Here is a 12,500-nt window from a genome sequence, read left to right as displayed (position 1 = left end):
CTTCCGATTATAGGATTTGGTGTTATTGTATAGGAGGTTATCGTATGAGGACCCCTCGTTAGGTAGAAAGTCATGTGCTTTGTATTAGCGTTTAATTAGTCTGCAGTTCCGTGGATCCATATCTTCTTTCACTGCCACATTCAAGTGTGTATCCATAGTCCAAGAATCGTATAAATTACTTTAACAGCATCTTCTTACATACGTACAAATAGGTTTTGTATTCAAGATGTTACCTGTGAAATGCATTTTGTTTACATCCGTGTTGAAGCGTTTTCTTTGAAAGGTAAATTTATATTACAGAAAACGGGCCGACAAGATGGGATGGGTGGCTACAGCAAAAGTTGCCCTTCTGCTATTTATTCTCTCCGCCGAGTTTAACGTAGGACTGCAAGAAAAGGTATGTTTAAATGACAGTTTTTGTGTTAGGATCACTGTATGATGGAAGTTATAGCCAAGATTTTTAGTATATTTCTTATTTTTTCATTTGATACTTTCAAGATACACCCCTTCATTAAGCATTACCTTATCTTTGCCTTTCCAATTCCAGAGTGCATCAAGAAGTTTTACAATTGATTATGCAAATGACCAGTTCCTTAAGGATGGTGAACCTTTCCGGTACATGTCGGGCTCTATCCACTACTTCAGAGTCGTGCCCTCTGAATGGCAGGACCGGTTGAGGAAAATGAGGATGGCAGGATTTAATGCTCTGCAGACGTAAGATTTATTATCCTCAGGCTTTAGTTTATTTTACTTTGATAACAAAGTAAAAATATGTAACTTTTTTTTTACAAATCAAGAGCCAGTAACTGATAATGTCGTCTTTGTGTGTGGTACACAAGAAGATCAGTTTCTGTGCTTTTATTCCTTCATGAAAGAGATCTAATAACTGTTCAGTATATAAGTATTATGTTACATTTGATTAATATTATATCAAGGAATTATATTTTCCAAATATAAACCTTAGCAAATGAACAGTAATGGATGGCAGATGAGGAAACGTAAATGGATGAATGAATATATTTCATTGTACATAACTTAAACTCAGTATCCATTGGAAATGACTTAATGCCTATAACAAGTGTATGAACTATTACTTACTAAACCTTTCAGATATGTGGAATGGTCAAGCCATGAGCCAGAACCAGGAATTTATGACTTTTCTGGTATTTTGGACTTGGAGACTTTTCTGAAAACCGCTCAGGAGGAAGATTTAGTTGTGATCCTACGCCTTGGACCATTTATTGATGCTGAGAGAGATATGGTAAGTTAGGAGATATGAGATAACTGAGAATGCTTTTATGCTTATGAAATGAAGTTATTTAGTGTGGAGTTATTTATGTGTGAATTTCATTTCATGTTCTCTGAAAATATAGACTGATATACTTCAAGATCAGGAAAAGTGACTAATAATTTTAATTCAGTTGCAATTTAAAGTTTGCAACATAACTGATATTAGGGAGAGAGAGATCAGATTTTTTTTTTTTTTTTTTTTTTTACTTAAAAGATTTTTATGCTGTCACTTCATCTACAATTTTCTCTGAATCAGTGTGATATGTGGATCATTTGAATTGCATGTCCTATCCATGCATTCCCAGAGGCTGGAGAGTAGCATATAATGAACATCATATTCATGGTAATATTAGAAAGAATGGGAAACTGATAGTGGAATGAAGTATGACTTGAAGTTTAATATTAGTGACAAAAGTATGTTCCTCCATCCATGGTTCATCTCTCCATTGGTTAAATAATATATCAATCTACTTTCCATCTATCCGTCCATCCATTTTAGCAGTCCATCATCTATCCATTCATTTGTCTGTTTGCATATTCATTTATGTTTTTAGCTATTAGTGTATCCTTTTGACATTTATTTATTCATCCATGTATTCATCTATATATCTATTGACTTACTATCCATCTATCAGTAGAGAGTATTTTAGTATGGATTATTTATTTTATCAGTTATGTCTAATTATGCATATGGTTTTAATTTAGTTTCTTTTACCACAGGGAGGCTTGCCTTACTGGTTACTCAATAGGAACCCAAATATGCAACTTCGGACTTCTGATCCCTGTAAGTAGATAATTTACATAATATTTGAATGAACATTAAAGATTTTAAAATTTTAGAAAGTCCTTATCACATATCTTTTTTTCCTTTGATGTTACAACTCTTGTATCGATTTTTGATCTTTTTATTGCATTATTGATGTAATTAAGTTGGGGATAGAAATAAGTATGTCACTGTTCATTTGACGGAGATATGACCTTTACTGAATCTTTATCTGAAGATTCAAAGGAATAATTTCTTTTCTTTGTTACCAGCTTACCTAAAGTATGTGGATGACTGGTATAGTAATGTTCTACTACCAAAGGTTAAGCCACTCCTCTATGAAAATGGAGGACCTGTCATTATGGTACAGGTAAGGATTCAAATTTATAAATAAAGCCAAGTGGAAATAAATAGGGATAGTTTATTATTTTTAAAGTAACCGCATAAAAATTTTACTTTGACTGAACACTGGGACCATGAATACCTTGTATCTGTAAATCAGGAGATTTTTTGTGTTTAGATGGCCAAAATGCTTATTGGGTCACAGTTAATTAAAAAAAAAAAAAAAAAAATTAGGGCCAATTGCGGAGTTACACTGTTTTATATGTACTTTGGTATTACTACAATGCTTATGTTTCAATTCCATTTTCTACTGACAATTTGATAGTAAAGTATACCTATAAAAACAAATACTAAGTCACCTTTTATTACCAGCCAAGAGGTCTTTTTTCACTTTCACTTTTTTAATCATAATTCATACATAAAACAAATGGACTACTCTGTTATGTTATGAAAAAATACTCAGTTCAAAGTTTATAATGATATATATATTTTTTAATCCTAAAGGTTGAAAATGAATATGGCAGTTATGGAGCTTGTGACTTTGCTTACACTTCTCATATGCGAGATCTGATAAGAAGTGGGCTTGGTGACGATGTTCTCCTCTTCTCGACTGATGGTTCAGGAACTGGTTATCTGAAATGTGGGAAGATACCTGGTGTATACAGCACTGTGGATTTTGGATCAGGTAGGAGACACTGTAGCATCTTTGTTGTAAACAATGTTCGACTGAAAGAACTGCAATTCAAATAGTCAACTTGATATTTGTAACATAAAACCTTCACTTTAGTCTGGGTCAAATACAACATACAGGTACTTATTGTAGGGATTTCAGTCATATATCAACATTACAAAGTTTATATCTTGTTTTAAACAAGACAAAATATTGTTTTCTAGCTTTCTTGCCATTTATTGTGTGCGACATGGAAGGTGAAATTTCTCAATTACACATTTCTCAATATCTAAAAGTGACAAATTACAGAAAATTAAGATATTAAGAATAGTAAATGTGTATTATTTCTTGGTTAATTGAATGGAAAATTTCTTTGTAGTAAAGTATTTTGTAGATGAGATAAGAGTCTTTAACCATTGTTTGGAAATAAGTTATATTATTTACTTTGAACCTTTTTACGTGGGTACATGTAACAGTTGGTAGGCTCATTCTTTAAATTTACTTGAAAAGTAGTTCTTTCTAATGCTAATAATGTCAATTCTATTCTTATCATTATTGAGACTAAGATTAGTAGATTACTAATAGAAATGAAAAATAAAAATGAATCTTTCCAAAAATCTAGGAAAAGGGTAAAATGACACAGTCTATGAGTAAACACAAATAATAAACTAAAATCATGGTGGACATGACATGTATGTCAACTAGGTGTGCCTCAAACACTGTATGAGATAAGTCTGACAATCTTTGCATACTGGAATCCAGTATACAAGGGGGACATATGGATAAATATTCACCATTCTAGCTTGGGATCAGGAGTGAAGTATTTCAATTATTATGAACTTTTTTGATCCCTTTCTGAAAGGGGACATACATCATTTTCAGATTTGCTTTGTAGGGACTGCATTGGTGAATGACTTTCTTATGAACAAAATGTACATAGCAAATTCTTCTTAGTTTTGGCCTTACTTCATTTTCATTTAATTTTAACCCAAACCCTTGGGCAGGGCATGTACATACTTGCCACTTTATTAATTGTTTTACACATAGATGGCTACACTTGTACTAAGTCACCAATGAGCCAATTACGAGTACTGCCTGTCTCACTTGTTAACCCTTTTCCTTAATTTTCGAAAGCATTTTTTGTGATCTTATTTTGCAGTTACTAATGTCTATAACATTGTAGTAATCATAATGTTATAATAATTATAATAAAAATAACACCATCAATATTCATAGTATTAGCAATGAAAATGTTTTTCCTGCCATTCAAGGAAAGGTATACTAATTGACTCCTTTGTGGCTAAGCACTTGCAGAGCCATCTATATGCAAAATAATAAAAAATGAGCACATCATTTTCCCAGGGCTATTGGGTTAATACAGATTGGTTGGACTATTCTTTATTTGCCATGCAGAGACGAAGACTTAAATGTTATCTTATTTGATTTGCTCAAGTACCTCTTTTAATGACCAGACCATTTACCAGTAGGTATAACAAAATTTAATTGACAGTGAATTGCATGACAAGATTTTAACCCATAGCCACTGGGGATGGCATGTATGTACATGGCGTGCCCACTTGGTTTTACTGTCATCTAATATTGTTGTTAGTAATAATAATTATAATGTCTGTATCAATATTGATAGCAGTAATAAAATAAAATAAAAATTCCCACAAATTCAAGGAAAGGTGAAACTAGGTAAAGTCACAAGGTCTACTCATTGACTTCTTTGTGGCTAAGCAATTGCAGAGCCGTCTGTGTGCAGACATTTCACAAAATAATACTACAGGCTTTGGGTTAAAATTATTATTCAAAGATAAAGGCAAATATAGATAATGAAATGAAATAAGAACAACCTTTTAGATATTTGTCCTATATTACTTTTTCTAATTTAGGAGGTGATGTCACAAAGCCATTTGGAGCTATGCGGCTCTTTGAACCAAGAGGACCTCTTGTGAACTCGGAATATTACCCAGGATGGCTTGACCACTGGGGTGCACCTCACAGCACAGTTAACACAGAGGTGGGTGCCACAGGAAGAACTGTGAGAACCATTTACAGGTTTAGATACAAACTAGACAGGCTTTAGTTTAGGACCTCATTATGTTGAAAGGCCTTCTGAAAAACTTTGGATTGTCTATGTGTTTCTTTAACATGATTCTTATTTGTGTAATAATTCACCTAATTAACAAATAACATTTTCTTTGTTACACAGCCTTATTTAAAAAACAAATTCTACTTACAAAATTGGCCATATCTTAGTCTAGTGCCTCAACATGCTTAAATTCAGACCTTACTACTTGTGATGCAGTTTCTGATTTTGCTTTAATACTGATGAAAAATGAATATTTTTCTATTACATAAAATCATGGCAAGTTAAGTAAATATATTTTTTTCATTAAATGCCTTCTGTAATTATATACACAATTATATATATTTTTTTATTGATTAATAGGAAACCACATACTTGCAGATCTTTGGTGTGGCTATTATCTTGGAAAATAGTCTGTGTTAATTATAGTTTTTTAGTTAAATATACTCAGCAACAAAATGTAATAGACATTCTTTTTACAAAACAGACAGTTGCTAAATCGCTAGATGACATGCTGGCCCTGAATGCATCTGTTAACATGTACATGTTTCATGGTGGGACATCATTTGGCTTAAAAGCAGGTGAGAGACTTATACAAAGTTATGTGAGATTGAAATATTGTGTGTATTATATCATCATCAGTGTTAAATCTCTAAATATTAAGCTACCTTACTTATAAAGTAATGTAATGAATATATTATTAGTATGGAGGCTTTTTTTTTATTTGAGTGAATTGCTAAAATAGTATGAGTTACTTCTTCTTACACATACAAATTACATTTATTTGGAGATTATATGAATAAAATAAAAAATAGTTAGTAATTACTTAATGTGATGTGCAGTGTTACAGATTTTTCAGTAAATATTACTGTATATTCATGTGCATTACATGAAAAGATTGCACCAAAAAGATTAACATTTTTGTCATTTTTGTAATATATAGTATTATATATTCAGATCCTTTTAATGCAGAAATAATGTATCCCCATAAAACCTGTATCTGTATCTCTCCAGTCTTCTTCAAGAAATTTTACATTTTACAAGCAGAATTAACTGATTGTGAAAAAAGTATGAATTATAAGTTTAAGTTTTTATAAGTATAAGTTTTTGGTTCAGAAACACTATTTTGTGACTTCTGGGACGTATTGGATGATTTTACATACATTAAAGGTCTTATATGCAAAGCCATATGGACTTCAGGTACTTATGTAAAAATTCTCTTGTATCAAGGTGCAAATCAGGGATCAAAATATCAAGCCTGCCCAACTTCCTATGACTACGATGCCCCTCTGTCTGAGGCTGGGGATCCCACAGAGAAGTATTTCGCCATTAGGAATGTTGTCAAGAAGGTGAGAGCATAATTTGCTGCTAAGTTGATGTCATGACAGTTACTTTTGTGTGATTATGAATGAATACTAGTTTTAAATTGCTTAATTTATAAAAGATGCTGAATGAGTAGTTAAATAAATTGCATCAATGAGTATTAAAAGACATCTAGATCTGTGATTTTTTAAAGATTGTTAAACATTCTGAATCTTCTTTCCTCTTCCAGTACTTACCCCTTCCATCAGGTTCAGTGCCTCCTGCCTCACCAAAATACAGCTATGGAAAGGTGCAATTGGCCCCTCAAGGAAACATGTTCCAGTTCAAATCTGTTCTTCAGTCTGTCACACAGAAATGGCCCCTCACTTTTGAACAGCTGATGATGCCAAATGGCTTAGTTATGTATGAGACTGTGCTTCCTTTCAGAATTGTAAGTATTACATGATGTCCAGTTCCTGCAGGTAATGCAGAACAACATTTTCAGTTTGAATGGGATTGTGTTGATTTGATAATGACAATGAAAAACAAGCAATTACTTAATTAACTAAACTTTTCATTGATAGATTTGAATGGTCTTATTCTCTTTTCTTTGTGTTAATTATCAAATTGGAATTTAGTATGAATTATGATCCACAGAAAATTAAAAGTTGTATTTTCTTATCTGAAACAGGCTGATCCAGCTGTACTAAGCATCAGTGATGTCCATGACCGTGGGTATGTATTTGTAGACACATACTTTGTCGGCATTGTATCAAGGGAGCAGCAACTGTTCAATCTGCCTCTGTCAGCACTCCCTAATCAGACCATCACAATTGTGGTCGAAAGTCAAGGAAGGATATGCTTTGGCAACGGGATCAATGACTTCAAGGCAGGTTTAGAAGAAAATTGTAGTTTTTAGAATATAAATTTACATGAAGAAGAATAACAAGACTGAAATATGATTAAAACAAATGGATATTATTTCTCTGTGGTCATGATTTTTTTTTTTCAGCTTGCATTCTCTTTGCCTTTTGAAATATTCCATTTTCCTGTTTTGATACTCATATTTTTATTACCTTTTTTCTTACATCTTTTCAAATGTCTTATTTCTTTTCTTCTTTTTTAGCTTTCTGCATATATACATATTTTTATTCTTATAATAAATCACTTTACTTCTATCATGATGATGATATTTTTGATAATTATTATTGATTTTTTTTTTCTCATATTCTCCATCAGTTTTTCCTTTTTGTTATTTGAAATATCTTCTCTTTCGTATTCTCATTAATTAGATTATCTCATTTCTTCTTTATTTATTGGGTTTATCATAATTCTGATTTGTTCATTTCTTTTAATAACCTTTTAAGTAAATCTTTAATGTATGTAGATGGAATACTAGCAAAAATTATTATTGGCAGGGTCTGACAACAAATGTGACAGTCAATGGCTACAACTTGTCAGGATGGAAGATGACTCCCATACCACTGACTAATATAACAAGGTTGAGCTCTGCACTCAAAAAGCTCCATGATATGACCACTTCCCTTGGCTTATCAAGATCTGAACTTACTGGCACTCCTCGAGGAGGCATGGCTATCTATCAAGGTTCCTTTAATGTTCCAAATAATTCCTCACACCCTCAGGATACCTTCCTTCGTTTGGATGGCTGGGGGAAGGTAAGAACCATGTGTGCTTAGTTGCTCTTTCTTGTAAATGGCTGTTAAATATAGTTATTGTTTCTAGATTATGATGCTGCTATCAGTTTTTATATTGCCTCTGTACTGTGTGGGTGGGATGATTTTTATTGGTCATTCCAAAGAAGTGAATAACTGTGACCTTAGTTTGAAAATGGAGTGTTCACTTTGGTATCAGTAGGCTTATATTTTCAGGAAGTAATGGACCTTGATAAATTGAGGGAAAACACTGATTATGCTAAAGCTTAAAATTGTATGTGCTGAATCATTACTCAGTATAATTCCTCCTTTCAGGGAATAGTTTGGGTGAATAACTTCTGTCTTGGTCGATACTGGCCTGAGGTGGGGCCACAGGTGACGCTCTATGTGCCCAGAGGAATCCTGAAGAAGGGCGCCAACACGATGCTAGTAATGGAACTTGAGGTATCCCCCTGCAGCATTGCCAGCCAGTGCTATGTCACGCTGCAAGACACTCATGTGATTAATGGCCCAACACCAAAGTGATTTACTTAGAACTTAATGATTGGAAAAACAAGGAGAAAATAAATTATATTAAGTTTTTTTCTAACAGTTATATATGATTTTTATTTTACTTAAACTTGTGCATTATGATTGAACAAATATAAGCAATTTTAACAGAAGAGATAATGTATAAATGTATAAACTTAACTGATTAGATAATGATAGTACATACATTTTTATTAAACCAATACTTGTTATCATAAACTGAAAAATAATGTGTAAGGTACAAATATTACAGTTATCTTTTATATTAGATGTGTTAGCAAAGTTGCGTCATAATGACGAAAGATAAAGAATAAGATAAAGTTTAATTATTAATGTTAAAAGCAATATATTTCTGTTTCTTCTTTGATGATTCCAATTTTAATGCCTCTAGAAATAGCTCTAGAATATTTTACATTCCAGATATCATTTAGATGGTAATTAATGTATGATTATTACCATAGAATTGTAGTTTGTGTTGGTTTTGTAATTTACACTGCCAGATTTTTTTTTTTTATAGGGATTATATTTATACATAATAAACACTTCTCATATTACAAGTCTTAATACATTTATTATGAATCCTGTTAGTTCTGTGATTATTATCTGTGGCAATATGCAGGATCACTAACCTTTTTGTGATGCTTTTTTTTATATTAACAGTAAGATCTTTTGTAAACCATTATTAAATACAAGAATATATAGTAGTCCTTTGAACTACCTCATGTGAAGTGAGTTTGATAATTTGTTTAACTTAAAAGTATTTTGTTTCACAATGCCCATTATCTGTGTGATTCACCAGGATAATGGAAAAATTATGGTAACATTGAAATGTCTCTATCTCGCTTATTTTAACATATTTTTACTTATTTTTTACCAAAAGATTTGGAAAAATAGGATCTTTAAATTGAGAATTTTTTGAGGGGAGTTGGAAATTCACCCTACAGTATGCATTTTAAGGTATCCATACACATTTAGGGGTTAAAATCTTCATTTATAGAGCTTAATGGGAGGATTATGAATATGAGCTAATTGAATTGATAAAGTTCTTTTAATGGCATTCTTTAAATTGTGATTAAGTACCCTTTCAGAACTGTTCTGAAAAGGATGTTTCTTATCGTGTACAAAAAAAAGATAATAATAAATCATGTGAAAAAAGGATCTGGTCTAAACCAGATGCACTATTATTGGATTTTCATGTGTTACTCACAGAAAAATGCACCAAATTATCAGTCATAGGATCCCCCCCCCCCCCCCATTCCCTTGCTTATTGTTGTTGTGGGGGGCTTAGGAGATGGGGACTGAGGCCCATTGTAGGGGATCATCCCTAACTTGGTCCTCAGCCCTCGCCTCATCTAATTTTGTATGGTCTTTTATTCTCCTCCTTCCCTTTTCCTTTTCCCTTGTTCTGTCCACTTATCCTTATTGTTAAATGCAATTTTGCCATTTTTGCCATAGTATGTTATCATAATGCTTCCTCCTCCTTCCCATCCTAATAACCATTACCTTATACTATACCCCATCAATTTCTCTTCTCTAACCTTTTCACTACCATACCATCCTCTAGTACTGTTTAACCTATAACTAATTATTAACTTATTCCTAACCTCTTTCTCTTAATTTATCTTAACGCCATATGACCTTTGATGTCATATAGCACTTCCTTACATGGGAGGCTTTGCCCCCAAGCCTATATTTTGAATACCTTAGATGTTGACAGGAAATTTTTAAATAAATAAATAAATATTAGTCATAGGACATTCCTGTGAACAGTTCCATAAGGAGTTAACATCCACAACAAAGCTAGAAATTACCAGCCTTTTTCATTGAGTCTATGTGAAGAGGATTGTAGCTGCTCACTTAAATTTTGGATTGAATTTGTATGTTTATGTAGTTTAAAATATATTATTTATATTTTAGGTAGTTGTTTTAAGGTTTTACAGATGGCTATATTCAATATTTGTACAATACATATCACAAAATATTGTTGTTCTTAGCAAGAAATCTCACTAGGTGTTTGTGATTTTGTGATTCTAATGAAGCTATATTTAACTCTGTTCATCCTTACATTACACCACCATTCTACACTATTTTCCCAGAAAATGTTTGTTCAGATATTTCCTTCTTGAGTTTTTTTTAGGTATTTTATTACATTTGAATATTACAGTAATTTTATCTGCATATCACAATAACCATGTGAACAATTTTAACTCATCAAATCACACAGAAATAAACAGAAATATGACTTATAATGTAGTTCTGTTCTTGGACTACATTGCCTTTACACATATTCTTGTCTTTGACAATCACCTTTAGCTGTTGTCATTTTTATCATCTTTTGGTCTTGTAATCCTCACTGGACAAATTCTCTTCTGGTCTTGGTTTTGTGCTTCAGATCAAAAGGCTTAATTTCTTGGCACCATTGCTTACTCTGTTGCTCCTGCCTCGGTTATCCCTTCAAGGATAAGATGGCATTTGCAAGTCAGGTAGAGTCTTATAGCTCCAAAAAGAGGCAACATGAACATGCCCCTTGGCCAGTTGGTATAAATATGCCATGGGGTTCGTACACAGGAAGTTGAGAACAAATCTGAGATAAGAAATGTTGTTGTGAACAGTATAAAACATGTAATACCGCACTTTTGCATTACATGCAGGGTCATTTCATAACATAGTTGTTGTAGTAGTGGTTGTAGTAGTAGTAGTAGTAGTAATAGTAATATTAATATTAATAGTAATAGTAATAGTTGTTGTTGTTGTTGTTGTTGTAGCTGTAGCAGGAGTTGTAGTAGTAGTAGTAAGAGTAGTTGTAGAAGTAGTTGAAGTAGTAGTAGTGTCTGTTGTAGTAGCGTAGTAGTAATGGATTTTATATCCACAATAGGATTGTATTTCATGATCATAAAGAGTGGCCATTACTTTTTACATAAAGTAGTAGTAGTAGTTGTACCAGTAGTTGCAACAGTAGTAGTAGAAATAGTAGCATTTGTTTTTATTGTAGTTGTTGTAGTAGCCTAGTAGTAGTGGATTTGTTATCCACAAGAGGATTGTATTTCATGATCATTATGAGTGGCCATTACTTTTTAAATAAAAAGGAGTGTTTTTTTGTTTTGATTGTTTAAAGTTTAATAATACTTTGTGTATCTCATACAATCAGATCTCAATAAATAAAGTACATAAAACATATATTGCAAAATTAGGTTTATGTGAATATCTCTGGGGAAGGGAGTCCATAGTTTTCATCTGATTCTTAAAGGGGTCCGTGACTCGACAAAGGTTCAGAGCCACTGACCTACAGGCTGTAACTGTAACTGTTTGGTAAATGTGATTTAAGTGGCCAAGGTCCTCAAAATGCTCTTCAATACAAAGCTCACTGAAATTAACAAAAATGCTCGTTTGGCTTGCATCTGATTTTACACCGGAGATTGGATCCTACCCCTGACCTTTCCAACTGCTGTCTTAGAACTCTGTCTTTTCATCTTTACTAGAAACTCTTACTAGAAACTTGAAAATCTCATCACAAGCGTAAAACTAAATCGACAGGACTTGGCTTTGGCATCTGGGTTTCTCCAGGATCGTCTGTCACTTTCATGATATGTCACAATGTAATCACTTTGTTGGTGAGTATAACCTCAAACCTGACCGAATATATTCTTTATAATTATAATATATGACTATAACTGCTAAGAAACCTAAATATTAAATACAAAGCAAAGAGAACCTAGCCATCTATCACTGATACTGTCACATAACCTAAATTGCTTATGGCAGCTTGAGGTCGACGAAACTTTTATTTATATCAACTACTATATCGAAAGAAGTGAGTCCTCTAAGAGTTAGCAAGGCAAT

General features: G+C 32.7%; 1 protein-coding gene across 1 annotated transcript in view; it reads left to right on the top strand.

Moving 5' to 3' along the window:
- LOC125032488 (beta-galactosidase-like) overlaps window positions 1–9,224 on the top strand; it is a 10,602-nt gene extending 1,378 nt beyond the window's left edge. The window contains exons 3-15 of the mRNA XM_047623647.1: window positions 301–397; window positions 548–714; window positions 1,111–1,261; window positions 2,011–2,074; window positions 2,326–2,423; window positions 2,900–3,080; window positions 4,961–5,088; window positions 5,645–5,738; window positions 6,388–6,506; window positions 6,710–6,910; window positions 7,151–7,348; window positions 7,878–8,135; window positions 8,448–9,224. Coding sequence (XP_047479603.1) covers window positions 317–397; window positions 548–714; window positions 1,111–1,261; window positions 2,011–2,074; window positions 2,326–2,423; window positions 2,900–3,080; window positions 4,961–5,088; window positions 5,645–5,738; window positions 6,388–6,506; window positions 6,710–6,910; window positions 7,151–7,348; window positions 7,878–8,135; window positions 8,448–8,657 — 1,950 coding nt within the window. The 5' untranslated portion in view covers window positions 301–316 and the 3' untranslated portion in view covers window positions 8,658–9,224. The remainder of the gene's footprint in view (window positions 1–300; window positions 398–547; window positions 715–1,110; window positions 1,262–2,010; window positions 2,075–2,325; window positions 2,424–2,899; window positions 3,081–4,960; window positions 5,089–5,644; window positions 5,739–6,387; window positions 6,507–6,709; window positions 6,911–7,150; window positions 7,349–7,877; window positions 8,136–8,447) is intronic.
- The last annotated feature ends 3,276 nt before the right edge of the window (window positions 9,225–12,500 follow it).

The sequence above is a fragment of the Penaeus chinensis genome, chromosome 14 (genome assembly GCF_019202785.1).
Source record: "Penaeus chinensis breed Huanghai No. 1 chromosome 14, ASM1920278v2, whole genome shotgun sequence".
NCBI classification, from domain to species: domain Eukaryota; kingdom Metazoa; phylum Arthropoda; class Malacostraca; order Decapoda; family Penaeidae; genus Penaeus; species Penaeus chinensis.
The sequence above is the reverse complement of the archived record's forward strand: the minus strand, read 5'-3'. Positions and strand labels throughout refer to the sequence as shown.